Genomic DNA, 23710 nt, shown 5'->3' with positions numbered 1-23710 from the left:
TTGCTCAGTCTACTGTCTATTTTCCTCTGTGCAATTGGAGTAAATTAGACTGAGCCCAAAACTACAAAGTAAGGATGTCACAATGAATATATTTTTTATTCTATTCCTTTTTAAGGATATATCACCATTTTTCATCGTGTTATGGAATCAAACTTTCTGTATGAAAAGGTAATGATATTGGCACATTTTAATTGGAGGCTTTTTTAGTCGAGGTGTTTTAGGGAAAAAGTTATCCCCCCGATTGAATTAGATGGTAACTTGTTCAGAGAATATGCCTTCATGAGAACCTTTCAGATCTTTTCACCGCTCAAAGCTCAAAAATCACACAACTATGTATTTTGTGTCTGATTTCCTTTTTTGTGATAAAACACAATATACCAAAGATTTGAACAAAACACATGACATCTGTGTGAATGTATGTGCCTGACATACAGTGGCCCAGTCAGGTTTCTAAATAAAAACTTTAAAAATGATTCCGAACGATATGTAAAATGCATTATATGAAAAAGTGAAGCCTAAAGAATGCCCAGTCAAGTGTTGATCTGATAAGAGGGCATTCTTCCGAAATAAATCAAAGTTCATGGCAAATGTGTAAGGAGTAAAAGTACAAAATGGTGACCTTTTCAAGACACCGGTGTGGAGTTTGGCCTTTAGAACCTTGAACATGCTGCCCCTTTGCCCCGAGGCACTGAAAAAAGTCCACACTATACGAGGTTGGGTTACAAATGAGTCGTTTTTATTTTTTTAGTGCAACATCACAACAAACAATTTTCACATGAGGTATTCAAAGGGATTTTCTTTAGTTGTTGATACAAAATGTCCCACCATGATTGACGTTTAAAGTGTTGTGTTTCTTTTTTTAAAGCCTTTGGTTTGGTTAGCCACATTCATTAGTAAGTCTAACACATGAACAAGAATGGCACAATAAAGCATGGTGGGTCGGGTCCAAGCCGAGGAAAGTCAGACTCAGTCCAATATAATCTTTCCCTCAGCTCTTTCCCAGTTAAAGCTTTTATCATGAATTTCAATAATTCCTACTTACAACAGTGGGATCAAACAGGATTTAAACTACACTAAACATTTTGGAAAGAAAAGGTGGAAGGGTGGTTTACAAATGTGGAAAAATAGCTTTTGTCTCCTCTGAACTTTTGGATGAGCGATACATTTTTGAGCTTTTCTTGTACAGCAAGTAATGATTTTGGAAAAAAGAAGAAGAAAAAAAACAAGGAATAGGCAACGTTGATTACAGCAAGAACCTCCTTGCTTAGATTGTCACCTCCTTCTTTTTGGTCTTGAGTGATTTATTTATATACAGAACATGAATTAATGGAACACTATCATACTGGACTTTGGCTGGACCGGAGCCGCCTTGGCTCCTGTAACAGATTGATTCCAGCACATTTGGTTTGAAGTAAAAGGCAAGAAGAAAAGACGGATGAACAGACAAGAAAGATAGGATAGACAGACAGACATCCTGACAGGATGGTTTCTTTGGTTAAGGAAAATCTTTGCCACACAACATCGCACACAGTTGAGGTAGATGGGTAAAGTCTTCATGTACACAGAGGGTGAGGATGGGGGACAGATGCGGGGAAATGGGGATCACAGTCAAAAGACTTCCATCTGAAGACGCTGCCTCATGTCAGTTTCTCAGTTCCAGCTCAACATAATACTGTCTTATGCAACATAAACCAAGCACAGGGAAACCCTCTGATGCTCCTCTGAGTCCTCTGAGCGCTACGCTAGCTCTGATAGGGAACTGCTAAAACTACCCAAGAAACAGACCCATTCAGCAGTTACCCATCAATCTTTGGTTGTTCTTTTTGGTTTATCAAAAAATACTTTTTTGTCTTTTTTAGTGTAAAACATAAGTATACATTATCTCCTGCTCTCCCACCCAGTTTAGACCTTGCATTAGTTTGTTAAAAGTGGCCAGCTCTTTGGGATCAAGTATAACTTCCCCTCCTAAAATGTAAACTATTTATTTAGGGCAAACACAATGCTTCCTGATCATTTATGCGATGACATGAAGCTGTAGATATAGTTGAGTATGTCTTGCCCTGGAAACAGTTTGGTGACAGTAATCACAGAGACCACCACATCCATGGTGTAAGAGGTATTTTAGGCCAATTTTTAAATCCTCCCACTGAGATTTCAGCATCTCGAAGTAATCTTTGAACACATCTTCCTGTCTTAACTGTAAGACCTCGGCCTGAACAATTCTCCTTTAACTGTCTCAGCCATGGACCAACAGTTTATATGAAGGCCACTAGAGGGTGCCGCAGGCTAAAATGTTAATGTGGGGCACCTGCTGCAGCCAACTGGACCCCTTGTTTATGCCTTCCTCTCCACTCTGTAAGGAGCACTCCAGTGTTTGACACAGAGCAGAAGGTGGCTCACTACAAACAGCCCTGTCTCCATTCTAGTCCCAGAGTCTGCGAGACAAAGGCAAACCTGAAAGGTGTCACCTCTCCTTTGATACAACGACAGAAGCAAGCAGGGGTTGGCAGAGGAGCCTCTAGCCTCTTTTATTTTTAATTTATCTCCCCCCAGTACAGACTCTGGTGCACATCCCCACCACTGCTCCCCTCCACTCTCAGCATGCTTACAATTGTTGCTCATTAAAGTTTAATTCCGCTCTATGCCTCACTACCCCAACACCTCCTGTTCCTCCAATAAAGCCTGTTCCCTCCCCACTCTCCTGCCACTATCCTCATTCTCGATGATTCAGCCTCCTCTCTGATCTACCCCCGCCCCTCTGAATGCCCCCTAAAGCCCACAGGTCTCGCCAAGAGCGGACCCCAGACCAGATACCCGGAGAGGAGACAGGATGAAAAAAAACCTCCCCTTTGAAGTCTGTGAAAAAGTCGATGGCTTCTTTCATGACCGCCTGTCTTTCAAGTGCACACTGTGAAGGGGGCCCAGGCTATCCGCGCCTCTTCCAACGCTAAAGACAGGAGAGAGAGGACTGGAAGGGTGGAGAACAGGCCACTCTTTGGCAGCACTGGCTGGGGGCAAAGTATAGGCTTTTGGGCAATTTGACCAGAAAATATTGTTCCAAATATTGGCTGAAAAAAAATAAAAAAATAAATAAAAAACAGGAGAAGGTTGCAAGAAGTTAACTTGCATAGATCAAGCCTTGGCTGGTACATAACGACAATAATTTCATGAACAAAGTAACCCTGGTCAAGGAGTCTTAACTGACATCCTAAAACATAGGATGCTTTAGCACCACAGGAAACTTTCAATATTCGAAATGACAAATAATCCATACATTTTTCGAAGCCTGAAAAATGATTTATCAAATTTAGGAGGAAGTTCTGGATAAAGCAGGAATAGGTGCAAAACGAGCAGCAGTACTCTTAAAATGTACTCTAATCAGAAGGAAATTCAGGCCACCACAGACAATGCACCAATCCTCAGAAGTAAGAGCCTACAACAATCTCGCCATGACCTTTAAGCTTAGAAATGCCTCTTAAAACCCCAGATGATTATTACTAAACCCCGATAACTGTTTGGGAACTGAGACAACTGGCAAGGGTTGGCATGTGGAGGACAGGAGTATCACACTGAGCCGGACACACAGGAGACACCAGAGTCAGGACTGCACTGGGGACCAGAGGATGGATTGCAGTCAGGTGGGCAAATGGAGAGGGGTCACTACCGCACATGTCCCTGGACAGACACATGGTACACCTGCTCTAGACGACCTGGGTGGACGTTCAGGGCCTTCAGACAGCGCTGTTAGTGGGTCCCCAGATGCTCGACGCACTCTGCCAGATGGCATTGGTCTGAACAACACTTTACTAGTAGCAACCTGTGATGTCTTCGAGATGCCACATCATCATTGTCATAATTTTTACTGTAATTATTTATACTATTACTCATTATTAGCACAACATTCAAACAAGCTTTGGCCTTGGTGTCATCAGAGACAGTTGCAACAAAGAAATCCCAATAGTTGTAAAACAAAAACAGCCTGGCCCTACAGACAGACACGTAACTTCACTGAGTGAGTGGGGTACAGACTGGGTTCAGGGTTCAGGGATTTAGGCCGTACATTCAGGGAGGCAATGTTTATCTTTGGTATTACGATGGGATTCTACAGCTAAAAGTGCCCATCAGAAAAAGTTTTCAGTTTTCACACAGACATACATAGGATCATTAAATAAATACTTACAGTATATAGATAGCATGAATAAATAACTAAATAAATAACAAGAAAATAACCAAAAATAAAACAATAAATACCCTAATGCGTTAATAAATACGTTGATCATATCAGCAATTGCATTTGAAACGTTCTTTCTTCACTTGGCTATAAAGAGGCATGTTAAAGCCAGCCTTAATGGACAAAAAAGAAAAGGAAATGGCGTCAGCAAGGCTTAAACAACAGCCTAGCACTTCCAATGTGATCTATAAATAGTGATGTGCTTGAAATCTGTACAAAACGAGCAGAAAGAATTACATTCCTCCTCAAATTTTCTAGACATCTGTAAAAAAACGTTTTGCCATGGAGCAGAGATGTATAGCCATCGTTGGAAATGCAAGTGAAAAAGAAAAGGAAAAAAAAGAAAAAATACTACAACATCACTATACATTGTGTCCGATGTACTGTTTTCCTCTGGAACTTTTGGCGAAATATTTTCTTATTTTTTGGCTTAAATGTGAGACAGAAATGGCTGTGAGCTTTGTTGCATGGAAGCTCATTCAGTGTCTTCAGTGTTTTGCACCAACCAAGTCTCTTTTCATCTTTCCGGCACTTTCTCCTTGCATTCGCTTGTTCAGTCCCGGCAAAATGGTATGACCCAATGGGATTCCTTCTTGAAAACTCTGATTAATTCAAGAAAGGAACCAGTTGATGGTGAATGATTGACAGCAGGGACGTTGAAGAAGCCCTGTGTTATTCCAGGCTTCACACACTGAGGTACAGTCCAGGGAAACATCATCACGACAACACATGCTAAGAAATTCAGAAAAAACTGTATAATAAAAAATGCCTTTCCCTTCACTTTGATTTGAAAAAAATCAGGATAATATTGGGGAGGATTAGCGTCTTTGGATGATGGTGAACACTTCTGATTAAAGAAGTTACACAATGGTACTCTCCAGCCCCCCTTGATTCTTCACATTTGGAGAGATGACTATAGATTTGAAGGTACACCAAAATATGCTTCCTCCTGATTTGTGATACCCTCATTATCTCTATTCTACAAAATAATGCAATGAGATGGTGTCTATGTAAGGGTGTGACTCCTCCGGAAGTCAAATCATCTTGGCACCCTTGAACTATACAGGCAGGATCTCACATCCTGCATTCATATCACTATAGGATACCGCTCCCTTTCATTTCAAGGGAGCAATCAACTTTGGTTTCGAAAAAAATGCTTCAATACATCATAAAATCATCTAAATAGCTGGCTCCGTCACTCCTACAAATAACGAGGAGGACATTTATTACGGCTGATCTCTGCCTTAGACCAGTCTATGTGCCCCCTTGCCCTTTCCTCTGGTCGGAGCATCTTCACGCCGTGCTGCAGGACACCGCGGAGGAGGAAACGCTGGACCCTGAGGACCCTGTGGAGGATGGGCGTCCCTCGTCTGCCCACTTGTTGAGGTTGCGTCGGCGGGCGTTCATGAAGAAGTTGCTGACCGTGGACAACTCGAGGCCTAGCTGCTGGGAGATGGTGACCTGCAGCTCCTTGGTTGGACGGTGGTTCTCCCTGAAGATGGCCATGAGGGTGCGCCTCTGCAAGTCGGTGAACACCAGCCGGGTTCGCTTGGGGCCCTGATTGCGCTCCATTTTGCTCTGCTCCTGCTCCTTCCGCTTGCAGGCTGGAAACACACGGATAAGAAAGAAAAATGGCAAATTAAAATAGGGACAGGGAGAATGGGTTAGCGAACAGACCGGCCGACTAACTAGGACGAATGGATTAAGCTCACAGCAAGTGGGTTTGTTGAAAGAAAACAGATTAGCTAAGCAACTTTGATTAGTTAAAAGAGATGAATCAGCAGCTTGTTTCATTGTGCTGTAAAGGAATCAAGATGTTCAGCCCCTCACGTCTTATTGCCAGTGAGCTGCTGTAGGCTGCACGGATAAAACAGATAACAGCCGAGCCGAAGCTGTTAAGTTTTCCTCAAGGTTTTCATTACGGTCTTTACTCACCGTTTGATGTTGAACCCTGCAGACTAAAAGGCAAAATGTATTAGGATGATCTTTTGATAATACATATATCATCCAAAACCAAGAGTAAACACACCGGGCACTCGAGGGTACCACTGAACATGCCTGCTAAACCTTCCCAACATGTTTTTTTATTATTTTTTTGAAAAACATGTAGCTAGGTTGTAAGACCCTAATTATTATTATCAATTTTATTTTTTGAGTGTGTTTTTTCTATTTTTAGACAACCTTTTAAAAAAGCCAACAAAAGCATTTACAGGGGATTTTCACGTTACTTACGACAATAGACTCGTTATTTCTGTCTAATATTTAGTCTAATTGGGCAAAGTTCTTAATTTCTAAATGTTATAAAAGCAAAGAGGTTCTGAGGTGGCGTGGTAATTTGCTGTTTTGACATCTGTGTAGTTTTCAAAAGCACACAATAAAAGCGCGGGTCTGGGTTAAACACTGCTCTTGTGTTGCTGCTGCAGTGGCCCAATTATATAATCAATATTTTCTCATGAGGAGTCTGGAATATAAAAAAATATAAATAAATAAAAAAATGACCCTGCAAAAAACACACGCAAGAGGAGACAAGAAGAATGAGAAGAATAGCTTGCGTGTGGGTAGAGCTCACATCCATTTTGAGAATCAGACACGCATTTGGAATTCAGCCTGCGCCTTCCTCTTCTTCTGCATATCCACTACTCAACCTTTCACCCCCCAACGCGCTGTAATGGCGTATTTACAGGAAGTGCAACACAAACCTCTGCATTTGTGTGCGATGCTAGCCTCCACGCCCCCGTACACATCCTCTTTTCCCCTTAGTAGACACTCCGACATCATTAGTTTCTCATAAAAGTCATTTACATGTGGCGGCAGTGAGTGAGCAATAATCACTTTAGGGAGGACTAATTTATTTTCTATTAAAGGCGGGTTACGTCAGGGGTGAGTGAAACAAGCCGACTCGGCATTGCCCAGGGTGTTTAGAAGCCTTAAGTGGACTGAAACATATTTGGGAGAGAGTCGTGCAATTACCTAAATGCACACTTTGAAGAGGTTTCAATCAGCACTGTGAGCCTGAGCGACTGTTTTGCTGATGGTATCAGATGCATTTGTAAGTGTAAGCATGGGGCTATGTGCAGCGCAGCAAACCACACACATGCACTCAACACACACTCACAAAACCAGCAAGTGCTAGCTCTGCCAACAGGACACGTTCTGCCAATAGGACTCATTCTGAAAGTAGAGTGTGAGCTCAAACATTCTCAGGTTATTTCAATATTTAAACATGATTTCAGTTACGCTCATTAATAGGGCTGGCGATAATCGATTAATCGAATTTGGGATTCTGCAATGTCAAATTAAATGCTGTGAAAGTGCAAATGACATATTTTATTCCACACCAGTTGACCCTCAGTCTACCTCTGTGTGAAATAAGCCCAAACACTTATGATTAGTTTGTTTTATGGAGAGAGATATCCTCCATGACCATGATTTACAACATGATCACTTCAATACAATATTAACATTACACAGCCCACTTGATCTGCTTTTAGCTTTTGCACTTTGTTTAAGCCTTCTACTGACAGTCTACATACAACAAAATCAACATTAATGAATCATGTTATTAACTACACTACAAGTTGAATAGAACAAATTATAATGTTTTGACAATTTTCTGTAGTTCTGCAACATTTTAGAAGACAAGTGGGGGGAAATAATACAATTTTGGAAAGAAAAAAAATAATTTTAGGCAAAATAGCCCAGTACTACTTATTAAGTTAAAATTCATTTTTGTTATAATGACACATTTCCAAGTAGCCTACATTTTGTAATACCTACCGTTATTTTTTATCTATTAAAATACTAGCTCAAAGAAGCACCAATATTTTTCCTAATATCATACTCTTATCTACTGAATCGCACTATTACCACAAATTTCATTCCCAAGAACTGCTCTCATTCAGCCCATGACTGTAAAATCCATAAAAATCAGGAAAATGACACTTTATTTTCGGTAATACTCAAATGCTTCGAGTAATCTTGCAGTGCTGACTGATTTTCCTCACTTCTTTTAAGAAAATAAGATTTACGGCGCTCCATTATTGACAGAAAAATGACTTCATTAGATGGAGATATCAGCGAGCAATAACCCTGAAATCCTATATTCTTCTGATCCACTTGGAACCACACAAACCCGAGATGCTGCCTCTAAGTCTCAGAGCAACACTGACACGTCTACTTGATTGGCTTACATCTTCCCATTGAGAAACATCTCACACCGCCGCGGCCTGCAGCTGCTGATGTTTACTGTATGACCGGCTCTTGAACGCACCGCAACAAATATCTCTCATTAGCTCAAAATAAGAGTGACCTTACTGCAATCTTTTCTTCACCAGTGCCATCACCGCAGCCGTGATCACAGCGGGGTCAAACACACCAAATTGCTAGTTTTGTACTTTGATGCCCAGCCAGTTGAATAAATTCAGAGTGCGTTTCGAAATCATTACGTAGAGGAAAAGGAATGCTTTCTTGTCAATTTGAGATTACAGGCGCTTGCTTTTAGGGATCCGTTTGCTCGTTTGCATTTCTGAGAGTTATTGAGCCACGTCTCATTAAAACCCGAACAGGCTGAGACGTCAAAGGCATGTCAATACGCTACAAGAAAATGAAATTTTTTATATTTTTTTCAAATGCTACATTTTTCACGGCCTCCCAACACCATCAATATTTGTGCGTTGGGGGTTGGGAGGAGAAGGGGCTGCAGCTATAGAAGGTATATACAGCGGTGCACTCACAGCTCCATGTAGTAATGAAAGGAATGACATGATAGCTCTAGCTGGCTGGCTTGTAGCGTGGATTTATGACTTGTTGGAGGATTCCTGGCGCTTCTCTTCGCTCCCCCCCCATCCAATCCCGACCGCCAAATTAATTGTACCTCTGTAATGTGGAGAAGTCTAGCAGAAGAGGAGAATCGTGTCTATTTCAAATGTGCTATTTCCAGAACAATTTGACTGACGGGATTAAAGACAATTTAGCAAAGCAAGACGGCTACGTCAACCCTGTGTACGGACACTAACTTTTAAAAGAAAATGGATATTATGTTTCAAACTAAAAACTATAAATTGACTAAAAAAAAGAAGTAAAAGGGAAAATACAGTTAATCTCTAATACTGAAAAATTTGAGACGAATACAAAAAAAACAATCTAATCCTTGTGTTGTCTGTAGCATCAGACAACACGGCATAAATACCAAAAGGTACATATTTGCAGTAAACTGTCTTATGACCCTGTGCCACCAATAGATTTTTTATACATTTCCAAGGTCACCAAAAATGAACTATTTTAGATAGATATCACAGTTAAAGTTAGCACCACCTAACTTTGTCTTCAGTGGGGTTTGCACAAATTCACACACATTGTACACTGACTTCAGCAACGTAAATGAGGATGTACATATCATAATCAACTTCGATCGGCGGGGAGTCATCATAATCGAAATATTTTGTCAATTGAGTCGCCACATTTAGCTATTGGCGCCCCTCCCCTTTCCTCGCCAATCACAACTCCAACCATTAAGTAAATGCTTCCTTATGCTGTAATCATGTGTAAAAGGCTTACAATTACCATGCTATAAATCGCTGTTGCGTGGGGCTACTTTTCCGAGACATAAATATTCCCCTATAGGCTTATATGATCGTGGGAACAGCCCCTAATCATGATGTATGCCCTTGTCTCGTGTTGCTGAAACGTGATCGAAAGCCCTTTCCCTACCCCCCGGCGTCTCACCCTACAGCCCTCACCGCATCACCTCCACCAGCCGCCGATACCCCTCCCAGCCCAAACCCCTCCTTCCATGTCCTCCCTGCATCCAACCCCCCCTCCAGCCCCCCTTCCCCGCCCCTCGCCCACCCCCTGCTGATTTCTTGGGCCAGGGGCTGATAGAAATTATTGATTAAATCTGTGCGGCTCAGACTCCTCGACCCACAGAGGCTGGTTAACCCCTTCAGCGCCAAAGTGGAGGTGCTGAGGTTGTACGGGAGAACGGCTGCGATGGCAAGATAAAAAAAACAATATCAACGTGGTTCGTTTGGCGGGCCTGGTCCGCGCTATGTAAATTATTCCGATTGGTGACCTTTGGCGGAGGGGGAAAAAAAAAAACGGAAAAGATTCGGAGGTTACTTTGAGGCTTTCATTGCGGTGGGGGTTGGTGCAGTCACCGTAGCCGACACGTAAACCGCATTGACCTTTCTTATTCATTTAGACCTTTAGTCAAGGGCTTCAGCCATCATCTTTAAAGTTATAGTCTGTGATCCCCCCCCCTCCTCCACGCCGTACACCACTCCTCGACTTTAAGTGTCAGGGCATGGCCATTTTTCGGTCTTTATCCCCGACTGCTTCTACCGACTAAATCCTGATTGGCTCCTCCACACATGCATCTGATAGAGGCTGCAGAACGGTACCAAACAGGACTCAGCAAATGGGGTTTCACTATCTAGAATCACACATTGGGGACTATGCTAAGTGATTAATCAATGAATCATCATTCTGGGCGCAATTGATTTAAATAATGTACAATAGAGTTAGGACTGAGGACAGACAGATTTAAATAAACATAAACGTACAATTAAAAACTATAAACACACAATTGAGCAAGCTAATCATTACATTCTCTTAAAATAAATGTATGGGTTTATGATATGAGGCTGATGATTAACAATTAAATGCTAATTGTTTGTTAAGTTGACCTATTTTGCAGCATAAAAAAATCAATGCTTGCACTTTAGAGCCAGTTTGTAGAGGTCTAAACTACGGCCTTTGCAGCTTTTTCACAGCTTCAAAACGCTGTAGTCAATATTTAGATTAAGGTTTTACATTTTTACTTTGCTTCTCATTGTCACCTTCAGTTTGCTTCTGTTGTGCAATTTCTTTTTTTTAATAAAACGTGATAAAAATGATAAAACGTGGATAACAGTTAGCATCATAAGGACAGAGACATCTGGTACAATGGACTGTGGGTATTATTTTAGTTATTATCATTGTATGTGCAGTGTATTAATACAAATATTTTGTGTATGTACTACCAATAAATGCTTCGTGCTTAACAAATAATCAAAATCACACACACACACACACACACACACACACAAACATAGTGGAATGAAATATTTGTCCACATTTCCTAAGTCCTTGCAATCATATATTTACACTGTGAGCATACAAACTCGTAAAGCCAAAAAGTAACTCAAAATAAAATCCTTTTTTTATACCTATTTAAATCATTTGAGATACAATACGTTGCCTCTGTCGTATCTGGTATGTGTTTTCTAAGTGAATGTGACCAGCAGGTGAAATGTCACTGTCAGTGGTATAATTGCGTGGGACAATGGGCTGATGGTATTGTGGATGCTCATTTAAATGCAGCCAGTGCTTTGAGATAAACAGTTGGTTGTGCTAAATCTACTCAAGCCCTATTCCTAAAAAAGAAGATTTAATCACGGGAACACACAACGGAACAGTAAAATTCAGCGAAATGCTGTGATTAGAAGGTGAATAGGGCAGAACGCAAATGATTATGTAATGCAATCAGTTCGATGATTTGATTAATACTGGAGTCCCAATTCACTGCCAGATAAACCGATAGCAGCAGCAGCCAATCATTTTTTTTTATTTTCAATACAAGACTGAGAGAAATGGCGGTCCTCTGTCAGCCCCAAAAGAGCCTTCTATGTCTTTAAGCGAGCTGCATTATGTTGGATCATCTTAAAGTTGAGGCGTGAAGCGGAGGTTGAGCTCTGGAGCAATCCTCCTCTCAGAAACACAGGCCGCGCTGCATTCTAATTCCAGTCTTGATTTTGCCAAAGCGGCCGAGCAGAGGTGTGTGTGGGCAAGGCATGCTGCTCTTTCCCATGGAAATCAATAGAGGCTTGTAATTAAACAAAAGGGGGTTGGCCAGGGGGGAAAAACAACAACCCCCTTTCGAAAAGTAGGTTATGTAGAAAAGTGCCGAGCTGTCCAAAGTGCGGCTTTGCCAAGAACTAAATATGCAATTTCAGAGTGTGTTGGTAGAGAGAGAGGCATTGTCGAACATTAGCACACTTCTCTGTGTAGGGACTTAAATATTTTATGAGTCTGATTGATCGGCTGCTGGGATCTGGAGCACTGACTCGTTAAAATTATGTTTGTGTTTGTAAAGCGGGGAAACAGGAATACACAATGTAAATAAAGCACATTTCACCAATCAATTACTGACAATTATATTAAAATATACCTTCAATGCAAAATATAGCAATACAAATTTTGATGTGGTAATTTTATTGATCCCTCCGTTTTCAAATTTACTTTTTTCAAATGGCTATTCACATTGTGGATACAAATGATACTTGAATCAAATAAATACCAGTTACAAACGGTACACATTGCATTATGCTAGATTCTATTGTCTTTCGACGAGTAAATTTAGAACATCGCAATAACAATATGACTATCTCACAGCATGTTCCATAAAAGGGAGCACTGTCCCTAATAAGTAGTTTATTACAAAAATGCGATTACATAGTAATCAGTGTACTTTATGTCTCCGTGTGATTGTTTGAGCTCATTTGCATACAAGGTACAACACCTCTAATTTCATCTTAACCAGTTTACTCAGCATCGCGGCCGAGTTTCACAGATAACTCATCTTGAGCTAAGTGCCAGGGCTGTGATTGCCGTAGCGTTTTGCTGAATGGAGGATGTACACATGTGCTCCCACAGCCAAACAATCAAAGATCAATAATTGTGAAGGGATTGCAAGAGTGCACAATCATTACCTATGAACCCTATTGTGTCTCCAGGCTTAATCAGTGGAGCTGCTGACAGAAAGCGAGTAGCACTGATGAACCAGGCTGGCTGGCCGACACGCAGTCCTCGCCCAAACCCCCGGTGGGCAGCACGCGCTCGACCCAGCTCGGCTCATATTACCGTGTTCACTTGGATCTCTTTCTCTGCCCCGTGTATCATATGGGCCCCCCGGCTCCCAGAGGGCCGACAACACTGTAACATGGCACTGTACAGCGCTCTGTCGTGTCTTCAATCCACATCCCCAAAGAATATTAAATGTCAAGCGCCAGATTACCATGTGCCTTTCAAAAAAAAAAAAATCATCCCTACCCAGAATGCAGTGGGGCAACAAGGCTGGGCCAGTTCAATTATTGATTACTATGCTCAGAATTCAGTGGTGCTGGATAATTGCAATTGGCAAAGGCTTCTAGTCGGCAGAGATTTTGTGCAACTTCCTGTTTGTCTTTGATCCTGTGTCTGCTGAACATACTGAATGTTTAATTAATTACTGAGGTATGGCATGTTACGAAATATATATTTGCATCGGGTTTTGCCATTTTACCAGGATTTTTGAAAGGATGGGCTTAGTGTTCATATTTTTTTCATTATTTGCCTAAACAATTATGAAATAATGCAAAATGTACATTTCAAAAGTAGAACAAGTAGAATAGGTTATGAGATTTAATCATAAGCGTGACGTAAATGTAAGATACAAAGCTACTACTTGCTACTGTGCTGCTGATACTTGTATTACTGCTGCTATTACTGATGCTTCCACTGCTACTAACGGCGGTGAGTCTATACATCGGTTTAAGAGTGATGAGAAATTAGGACTGTTGCCATAGCGATGAACAATTTAAAACCAAATAATTAATCTTTTGAATGAGAAGAAATGTCCCCCAAACATTGCCTATAACAAGAAGATGAAACCCATAAATAGGCCATTATTTTTAGCACATTATCAAAGAAAACAAATATACTATACTACACTTAGAGACAGTTTAGAAAATGACTCCAGAGAAAGTATAATGTCTTTGGAACCATATACACTCTATAAACGGCAACAGCAGACGCACACACCTACCGGTACTTTCCTCTCCTAATTATTTATAAGCTTTTCCAAGGATTTCAAGCACCCATGGGAAACCTCTTGTTGATAAATCAGCCCTGTTGAATACCCCATTTCGATGCAATCCCAAACATTTCAGCCTCGCAAACCTCCAAACTCCTCTCGTGATCAACATTTAGCCCCACTGTAATTGCCCAGGTGACGACGCTGATAAAAGGCGTCTGGCATGGGCTCAAGTCATTTACATCAACTCCCTTTGCCAGCCAGATATAAATCACAGCTCGCATTAATCAATCTCTCCAGAATGGCATATCTGCGCAAATTATTTCGCGGACTCAAAAGCGATTAAATTGCCACGCCGCTGCTCAAGCTGATCTTCATGGTTCATTTAAGAGGAGGGCAAATGTCTGTGGCTTTTTATTGTAGCTACTGTACAAATCAATAAGAGCTGTTTGGGAGCTAGGTAAACAAAGGAGCAGCACATATGGCCTCTTTTCGGGGCCAGGCAGACCTCCAAAATACAGTTAAATGGGAATTGTCCAAGCTGTTTAGGTATACACAAAGCAATAAAAGCAAAGAGAGGTGGTTGTGTAAATGCGAACTAAACGGTTAAGTCACTCGTACACATCTACAAGCAAAACAGTAGCAGTCAAACTAGTAGCACGATGAATGCTATTGGAAGAATCTCGCTTGGACACCATTTCAGCATAGGGACACATTAGCAACTGCAAAACAATGCAGTTCTGCCACCAGATCAAAACAATATACCAACAAGGGGACCTATGTGTAAATTCAAGCACAACATTTATACATTTTGCCTGTACAGTATAAATATTGTAGCTTAGATAAATGAAAGTATTCTAAATATTCATAATAATGACGTCAAAAACTAATTTTCCAGCCAATGCTCGATTGCAACGTTTACTACATTTGCTACATGCTATAAAGGCTTAACCTCTATTAGTCATCACTGTTTTGCAACCTTGGCACCTTGGATAAAGTACTGCTCCTAAATAATTGTCAAAAAAGGCCCCAAATAGCCTCACTTCAGGGTTACATTGCTGCTATTCATGTTGTCATATTCATTACCCTGCTACATGCATTCATGGCTAATTTTTGTCCATTTGAGTTTCAGTTTGGTCAATTTGAATGTCTGCTTGTTCATACTTGTCTTGTGTGATCTTGTTTTTGTTCCTGCCTATTTGGTTTTTGACATGGGATTTATTTTATTTTATTGAACATTTTTCGAACAAACTACTCTGTGCTTGGATTAATTTGTGTTCACAGTGCAATAGCAAATGACCTAAATCATAAAAAAGTAGTGAGGCATGAGTATGATGCCTGTGGTTGTCTCGTAGTAGTGCCTGAGCTGCATACTGATGGCTGGAGAGCAGATATTTTTTTGAGGTGAAAGAAGGCGTTAGGGGAAAACACAATGCAGCCAGTGTCTGTGTATTGCAGTGCACATGTTTTCCAGAGTGGAAGAAGTGAAGGAGACAAGAGAGCAAAGGCAGATCTTACCCTCCAGCCGGAGCGAGGCCATCCTTTGAAACTCGGGCTCCTGCAGCCAGCGGGACATCCTCTTGAAGGTCTCGCGGCCTGACTTGAGCTTGCCCCAGGGCTTGGGGTTCCTCAGGAGGTCAGACAGAGTGCCTTGCGACCGGCACAGAACCCTCTCAGCGAAGATAGCCTGGGGGATGCTGTACCTCTTCAGCTCTGTGATGATCCTCTGGGCCACGTCTCTGGTGTTGATCTCTTCACCGCCACCTCCATTGGCTCCTACGCCCACCTGTGACCCGGAAAGCATGCCCTCGCCCGGGGAGGACGCGGGGTGCTCCATCTTGGCGGTGTTCTGCTGGCTGCTGGGGTGATGGTGTGGCTGGTAGTGCTGGCTGTAAAGGTGCGGGTGGTGGTGGCTGGCAGGGTGCTGGTGGGCGTCCATTTTGTTGAGCTGATGAGAAGCATCTCCGAGGCCTGGGGGGGACATCTCTCGGGCGAAATCGGACGTCCGGCAGAAGATGTTTCCCCCGTGGACATCATACCCACCGTGGATCATTTGGTTGGTGTTGGCGGCGTTGCCAAGGGCGCCGTACCCGTGCATGGAGGTGGCTGCAGAAGGGGGCGACAGACTTTGGGACATTGCCAGATCCTTGCCATAGGGGTTGTAGAAGTTCCCCCCCAGTCCCCTGTCCTCCCTCATGAGAGTAAAGCTGCCAATAACGTTGCTCACAGGCAGGCATGGGTGGTGGTGGTGATGATGGTGGAACTTGTCATCAAACGGCTGCAAGGGCGTCAGGGTGGTGTAGGTGGTGCCCGCACTGGAGGGGGAATCTCCGCTGTAACCCAGAGCTGACATGGAGTGGTCAAAGGTTGGGGGACGGTGTTCGGGCTCCAGGGACATGGCGGGACCCCCGAGGGAAGGCCGGGGGAACGCGGCAGAGAGATCGCGGGTGTGCAGCATGGATCGGCCGTCCTGACTGTGCGCCAGCTCCGGGTGGCTGTGCAACGACATCTCCCCTATCGCATCCATGGTGCTCCACGGGGGGGGAAGATTCTTCAAATGGGCGCCCTCTTGTCTTGTTATTGTTGTCGAGCCGCCACGCTAACAGTCTGGAAGCTCTCTTGTTACACCAGACTATGGATTTATTGATTGGTGAATTAATTGATTTCCGGGCTTATGGGGTGTCTAATTAATTATCTGATAACGTTAAGTACTGTCTTCAAACTCCTCCAAACTCCGCGTAAACAGGTTCACTAGAGCAGGTGCGGTGTTTTTGTCTTCTTTTACTTGTGCGTGTGCGGTTTGATTGTGTCTTTGGTGCTCAGCTCGGTGCTCCTGCTTTTGTGCCTGCGTGAGACAAACACGGCAGCGTTAGTCAATCGGCTTTTTCTTTTCTTTTTTCTTTTTTTCTTTTTTTTACTTTAACGCTCGCACACAAAGAAACACACCACTTGCAAAAAACACATTTACGAACTCCGCGAAAGGTCAAACAGAAATAGAATCACATTAAATTGTGTCCGCGCGTTACGTGGCTACAGCGCACGGAAACACTTGCCGTTACCGGGGAAGCGGTCCGGGCTCGGGATGCGAGATTTACGCAAAGTTTACACGAAGCATCCCCTTATGACGCCGCCTTCTCCCCCCCCCCGCGATTCGACTCTGCATCGCGGCGATGCGTTTTGGGGAATAAAAAAAAATCCACAACCTTTAAACGATCCACAAGGCGCCGGAAGAAGCCTACCTTTTTATTCTCCCCTTCTCAGAGCGCGTCCTCGGCTGTTGTCCGTCCGGTGCATCTCCCCCCGATTGTGTCGCCGAGCAGCCCCTGCAGATTCACACTATTGGTCCGCGCAGCGCCCCGAGGTGATACATTCACCGTATCCAGAGCGAGCGCACACATAAAAGCCCAAAACCGATAGAGGGGGAGACGACAACAACCCCCCCAAAAAAAGGGAAGACCCCGGTTCTCTCTCTCTTTCTTTTTAGTCCCGTTCGCGGTCTCGGTCCTCGTATTTCGCAGCACCTACAGTATGTTCTCGCTCTTACACTAGCAGCCCTCCGCTCTTTCTTTCATTATCTCGTGAGATTTTCTTCCTCCTCCTCCTCGTTCCCTCTGCCTGCCACTTCATCGATCTGCGCACCAACTCTTTCTGCCTCCTCCTCCCCCTTGACTCGCTCGGCTCGCATTGACTCCCCGCGTCCAGTGCGTCACGGCCTTAAAAATCTGACAGATGTGCGATGAAATTCCTACTCCAATTAACCCTTTCTCTCCGGTGGGAGGGATTGGAGTATTTTTTTTTTTGTGGGGGGGTGGGTGTGTTTTTTTTGTAGAGGAGGGGCCCGGGATTTGTGGAGGCTGGAGATCCACCCTTTCTCATAACCCCACAGGTTAAGCTCACGCCGCAGCTGATTGCAATGCGCGGACTTATGAAATATGCGTGAGGCGCGTCATTCTGCTGCGCTCGGCTCTTTGCTGTAGCGCGTGATCAATGGGTGCTCACCGGGTTTTGTCCCGCTTTATGTATCTACTACGGGCGCGTTGCAAAAGGTGATCCATCCACGTTTCACTCCAGTTATTAGCCCACTATCATTTAACATTGTCCGGCAAGGGTTTGATTTATTTTACGTTTTCGCAAGACAAAGGGGCAGTGCTGCACACGAGCCACGAGCAGTAGAAGTTTTTGTTGTTTTTGTTGTTTTTAGCTCGCGTTACGCATTTTACGCACAAAAAAATGCTGTTATAATTTCAAAAAAGAAAGAAAGAAAAATAGCAAATCGAAAGAATAAACTAAAATACTTGACTTGAAAAAATAAAAATAGATGATGGCTAATGAACCAAGTTAGGTTGGAAAGTCCATAAATCATAGTAATAAGTGACACATAAATATGCTTTTGGTTATTATATTATCTTGCTGATCGTTTATTTCAAATGTATATTATAATGATGGATGACAACCTGAATGGAAGCTGGGATATTCTTTGGTTCACACGATCAAGGATGTAAACATGGACTAATTATACATAATAAATCCATATGAATCAATGAAAAGTGTGTCAGGGCAATTGATTATTTGTATGGACTGATCGTGGGGTCCAATGCTTGTCACGGAGCCCTTATTATTTATCATAGAACACAAAACAAACGAATGATTATAGATTTGATCACAAAGTTGGATGCCTTTCCCGTTTCTCCAATACACAAATTTGCGTTTTTGCACTGCATTTGCATTTATGATTATGCGTAAACGGACATGCGCGTAAAGACTACACCCCCTAAGTATGTATTTTGTAACTTTGTCGAATAAAGCAGTCAAGTGGAGCCCGTTTAGCCGCGCTCTTAATCACCACTCACCATTCTCTCAACACTCCGGATCAATGTGACCCTCTCTTCCACCAGACCTCTCGACCCGCCGCGGCTGCAGAGAAAGAAAAGAAAGACTCTACCGGGAACGCGCAGAGTGTAGCTGGAACGCGCACGGTGCACACGCCACGTACGGGCCCCGCTGCTGCTGCTGCTGCTGCTGCTGCTGCTGCTGCTGCTGCTGCTGCTGCTGCTGCTGCTGCTGCTGCTGCTGCTGCTGCTGCTGCTGCTGCTGCTGCTGCTGCTGCTGCTGCTGCTGCTGCTGCTGCTGCTGCTGCTGCTGCTGCTGCTGCTGCTTTGTGCACGAGGATTGATTGAGTTGATATCGCAGTGGGATTAGGTCAGGAGTCTGCACTGCTATTGGTGGTTCAGTATTGTACAGTATTATTACGCACAGGTGTGTTACTGTGATGGTGCATAGGTCAGTGGCGTGCATCATTCCCCGGACAGCCACAAGATGTATATGCTAATATGCATTGCCATAAATGCATAATAAATGAGAATAAAACGGGCTACTGTTTTTTTTTGGGGGGAAAGTGAACAGCAGTCAACATTCAAACGAGATAGAAAGGCGGACAGGTACGCATCATTATGCAAACACTGCACGTGGTTCTCCTGTTTGTACTGAAGGGCTGGGAGGTTTAATCGACTAATCGTTACCAGCTGACTGTGAAAAATAATCGTAGTCTTATTTTGATAATTGGAATTGTTATCGGGAGTATGCAGACTCGGTGTCATGCAGAAGACCAAAAAGACAGTGGCATTATTACACTAAAATGTTTAAAAAAAAATAAGTCTGATTTTCATAGATAATATTAATTATTTACTGGATTTGTAAATGTAAAACTAGAAGCCTTCTGTCTCCATATTTCAACCGTTATGTGATTGGTGGTGTATAGCAAATGAATTGCTGACTAGTCGACTACTAATATAATCGTTGCATACATATTCTTCTGTTTCTGATGTGTCGGAGGTTTAACCATGGCATCCACCTTAGCATCACATAAAAAAGTGATCACGGTACATTTAAAGGCACAGGCAATCGTTTTAATAAATGCTGTACTCCAACCATTTCATCATTTTACCCAACGTTTATTGCAGTGTTTATTATTCACAATACAAATGCAATAAATGTGAAAGTCAGACATTGTGCACGAGGCTACTGTTGAAACACAGTCTAAAAAAGAACACAGTGAGTGAAAACAAACATCAGCAATTGACTTTGACGCACCACACCGCTCGAGCCCAGCGTGTTTTCACATTTAAAACAGTAACATCTGAATCCTCACACCAATGTCAAAGTGAAATCCCACCCGGTCGCATGCATAGTCATAATACAGTGTGCATAGTCAGGGCAGACGGGCAGACACATCGACAGACAGCGGGCCGAGGCAGGGCATACTAATCACATGAGTCTGTCAGTTTAATTTTCAGAGATGAGCAGTTCTGGTTTGCAGAGCGCGGAGCAGTGCGCCGTGTGGGACCGCGGCTTCCCGGAGCAGATGCTGCCCTATCGATCCAAGCCAGCGCCGGGGCTGCGTGTGTGAGTGAGTGAGTGTGCGCGCGCGTCCGGGGCCAGTAGCTGGAGGTAAGAATGGTCAACGGCTACACACGGACAAAATCATAAAAATAAAATAAAAAAAAAAGGTCCTTGGTTGAGGTCGAGGTGAAAGTTCAACATTCTGAGGTTGGAGACTGACACCCGAGCATCATAGGCCCGGGTCTGCTGGTGCTCTGAGGCCTGAGGAGGGGACAGCTCCTCCCCTGGCTGGAACACGCTGGACTCTGCCCCTGACACTGTCCATCACCAAAAATATCCTTTCATCAAGCACAACCACTCACATATCTCCAAGGATGAATGCATTAGTTTTAGTTTGAGACTGGATTAAAATATCTCCCGCACGAAAATGCATGGAGCAGATGGAATGGGCTATAACAGTAAAACAACATTTGTATTTATTTTACACAAGTTTATCACAGCACCATAAGTTCTCAAAATAAAATGTAAAACAAAATGACAAGTAAATTAAATATGATAAACAGTTTGATGTCATTGGTGTCGACAACAGAATATAATACATTTTTCCCAGTGAGATTTATTTTCTAAGTACTCGATATGTGACTTCCATTGCAAACACGTAACAGATTTAGTACATTTAGCTTCATGATGTTTTCTGTGTATTGTGAAAAATGGATAGTAGATAGTAATGGATTAGAACGATACATTTAAGGTTAGAGCTCACTTAGCCCAAACATTTACATCCAAGCTCTTTACCTGATGCTCTTTATGGCTTTCACGTGCTGCACTACAGGCCAAAGATGCATCCATGTAAGTCATTTAGCTCTGCTCCGGAGTGCTTCAAATGTGAAACACACCGAAACTGTGTCATACTGTATAAGACAACACTGCCTTATGTGTTACAACTATCAATGATCAAAACAACCTTGGAATAGACTTGCAAATTAGAATCAACCTTTTTATTGATTCACTTTTTTTTATTTTGTTGCAGTAAATGACTCTTTATTTATTTATTTTTTACCAACTGAGGGATTAGACGGACGAGAAATTAAATAAAAAGCAAATAGGAACCTGTCTTGGTTGATTGGCCAATTTAAAAACATGTTTAGCCTCATCTAAAATGTAATCCAACATGTGGTCTGCATTTAGTACAGTTTGAAAGAGCATTTGATTTTGTCGTTTTGGTTTAAAGCTCTTCGCAAGCATGGACGTGAAACCTATAGTTTTTGGTCGGCGTGTACTTTTGCTACATGGTTGATCAGGTGTGACGAATGATAGTGCAACTGTATGCTTCATGTAGGGTCAAAGGTCAAACAGAACAGATGAGAGGGTATTTTCTTGTGTAGGTTTGAATGTGCTGCAATAAAAGACAGCACAATAAAAGGTGTGGTGTTGTGTGTGTTTTATAGAATTGTATAAGGGCACTGCAAAATACTGACTTTGTTTTACTGCATGTTCCATTATGGTCACTATACATCACATGCATCAAATGTCTTTAAATGATGGGATACTTAACAAGCATTGTGCATTGTCCACAACACATATCCCAGAGTGACCGCTTGTCCTTTTTTTGGTTGACCTGCACAGCCATTTAGGGCCCGTCCCTTGTCCAGGGCACATTTAGAGAATGTCCACCTTTTTCAGTGATGACTCATAAACTGTGTAAGAGGTGAGATTTACATGATCAACTGTTTAAGTGTAAGGGCATTCAGGGTTGCAATGAATTGGCACCGTTACTATTCCAGCTTCTCGCTCTCTGTGTTAAAACTGATTTTTTAAAAAGTTGTAATTTATATATGACTTGAGGTGGGAGTTATATTGTAACATTCGTAATATTGCAATTGTTGTTTTGGAGATATGAAATAAATGATGAAATATGACAGTATTATTTAGTCTATAATTAAAGCTGTTAAAAGTGACATGAAAAAGAAACTGAAACATCTCCCAGAGGGTAAAGTTTTTTGTGGTAAATTGTACAGTTCTTTCACGTTTCATGTTCAATACTTGAAACTCAAAAGACTATTAGAGGCACATTTTAGCACATTCTAATAATATCAAGATTTTTGTCAATATATCTTACCTCTAGACCTTAAATTTCCAGTTTGTCCCTCAATGTCCCACATGTAAAAGTGCATTGAATGTTATCAGATTGTGTGCAAATACCAATAATAACCTTTAAACATCAACGTATCGAGTAAAAGAAAAAAGAGAAGAAAAAAATGAAATAAAGTAGCCTCCTCCTCCATAGTACAAAGAGAGACCAAATCAAAGCAAACTCGTTTTATTCTGCGTGGAAGAGGCAGGCGGAGGTGAGTCTTTGCGCATGAGGGCTCCCCGGCGCGGTGGCTTGTCAACGTTCATAAATTCATATTTTATTACTTGTGGAGAGCGCTGCTTGTGCGGTGCATTCACCTACAGCCGGGCACCCGCACAGAAGGCCTCTCTGCAGCCCGCGCGTGCAACAGGACCATCACCGTGCGCCAAACATTAGTCATCTGCGCCGTTCCACTGCCCCCAAATCTCCTGCTTAATCACCGCGTAAACATGAGCGCTTATTGGAAATGATAATGGATGGGGTGCACCGGGGCGAAGGCACATTTGAATGAGATATTGACCCTCGGTTTGCTGCTGCGAAACACGAATAAAATCATCTCGAAGCGTTTTGAAGAAGAGGGGGGCAGTAATCTAATCTACGTATGGGATTAAAAGACAAGGTAAAAGGGGGAATGAGAAATATGGATCGTAGTGTAATGGCAGGTAATGCACGATACGGCTGTGGGTAAACTGTAAACAACACGAGGCATTAACACGCACGAGGCACACTGGACTTGTGAAAACTTGAGCATGGTTTTTATTCAATATTTACAACCCATTTAAAGTCATGTTACATCATTCACAGACGGCATTAGAAAATTACATTCCATGGGACAAAAATATATGTCATTTTACGCACAGACGCCATTAAAAAAGTTCAATAATAATAAAAACTTACAAAATACTAATGCATGGCCATGTTTAATGAATACATACACACAATAAAATATAAAATACATTGAGCCATGTGTTATTAATATAATAATTGTTGTTTGTAGCCATTTGAGTGCCCAACCTATTTTGAAGGGTTTGTTTCCATTTTCTTTTTTACAAAACTGATCTCCCTTTATCCTATATCAATATAATAATAGGCATATATTTTTTGTCTAAAATAACAAAAGTCACATTGACATGTTTTTTTTTTTCCATATATAATTTTATATAACCGACTTCAGTGT

The 23710-nt window shown here is 42.3% G+C and overlaps 1 protein-coding gene across 1 annotated transcript; it reads right to left on the bottom strand.

Annotated features, from left to right (window-relative positions):
* Positions 1-3296: 3296 nt before the first annotated feature.
* onecutl (one cut domain, family member, like) lies at positions 3297-17449 on the bottom strand. Its single transcript, XM_072461011.1, has 3 exons — positions 17300-17449; positions 15579-16905; positions 3297-5835 (listed from the first exon to the last, which is right to left on the bottom strand). The coding sequence occupies exons 2-3, from the start codon at positions 16585-16587 to the stop codon at positions 5525-5527; spliced, it is 1320 nt and encodes a 439-aa protein (XP_072317112.1). The 5' UTR covers positions 16588-16905; positions 17300-17449; the 3' UTR covers positions 3297-5524.
* Between the last annotated feature and the right edge of the window lie 6261 nt (positions 17450-23710).

The sequence above is a fragment of the Eucyclogobius newberryi genome, unplaced genomic scaffold (genome assembly GCF_026437365.1).
Source record: "Eucyclogobius newberryi isolate DKJ021-1_F unplaced genomic scaffold, fEucNew1.0.hap1 SCAF_3, whole genome shotgun sequence".
NCBI lineage: Eukaryota > Metazoa > Chordata > Actinopteri > Gobiiformes > Gobiidae > Eucyclogobius > Eucyclogobius newberryi.
This window is presented reverse-complemented; position numbering and strand designations above follow the sequence as displayed.

Excerpts from the sequence above, each read along its gene's own strand:
- onecutl (XM_072461011.1), bottom strand. The coding sequence starts at position 16,587 with ATGGATGCGATAGGGGAGATGTCGTTGCACAGCCACCCGGAGCTGGCG. Across the intron at positions 5,836-15,578 it reads GGCCTCGCTCCGGCTGGAGG|CCTGCAAGCGGAAGGAGCAG; the intron begins GTAAGATCTGCC and ends GTGTGTTTCCAG.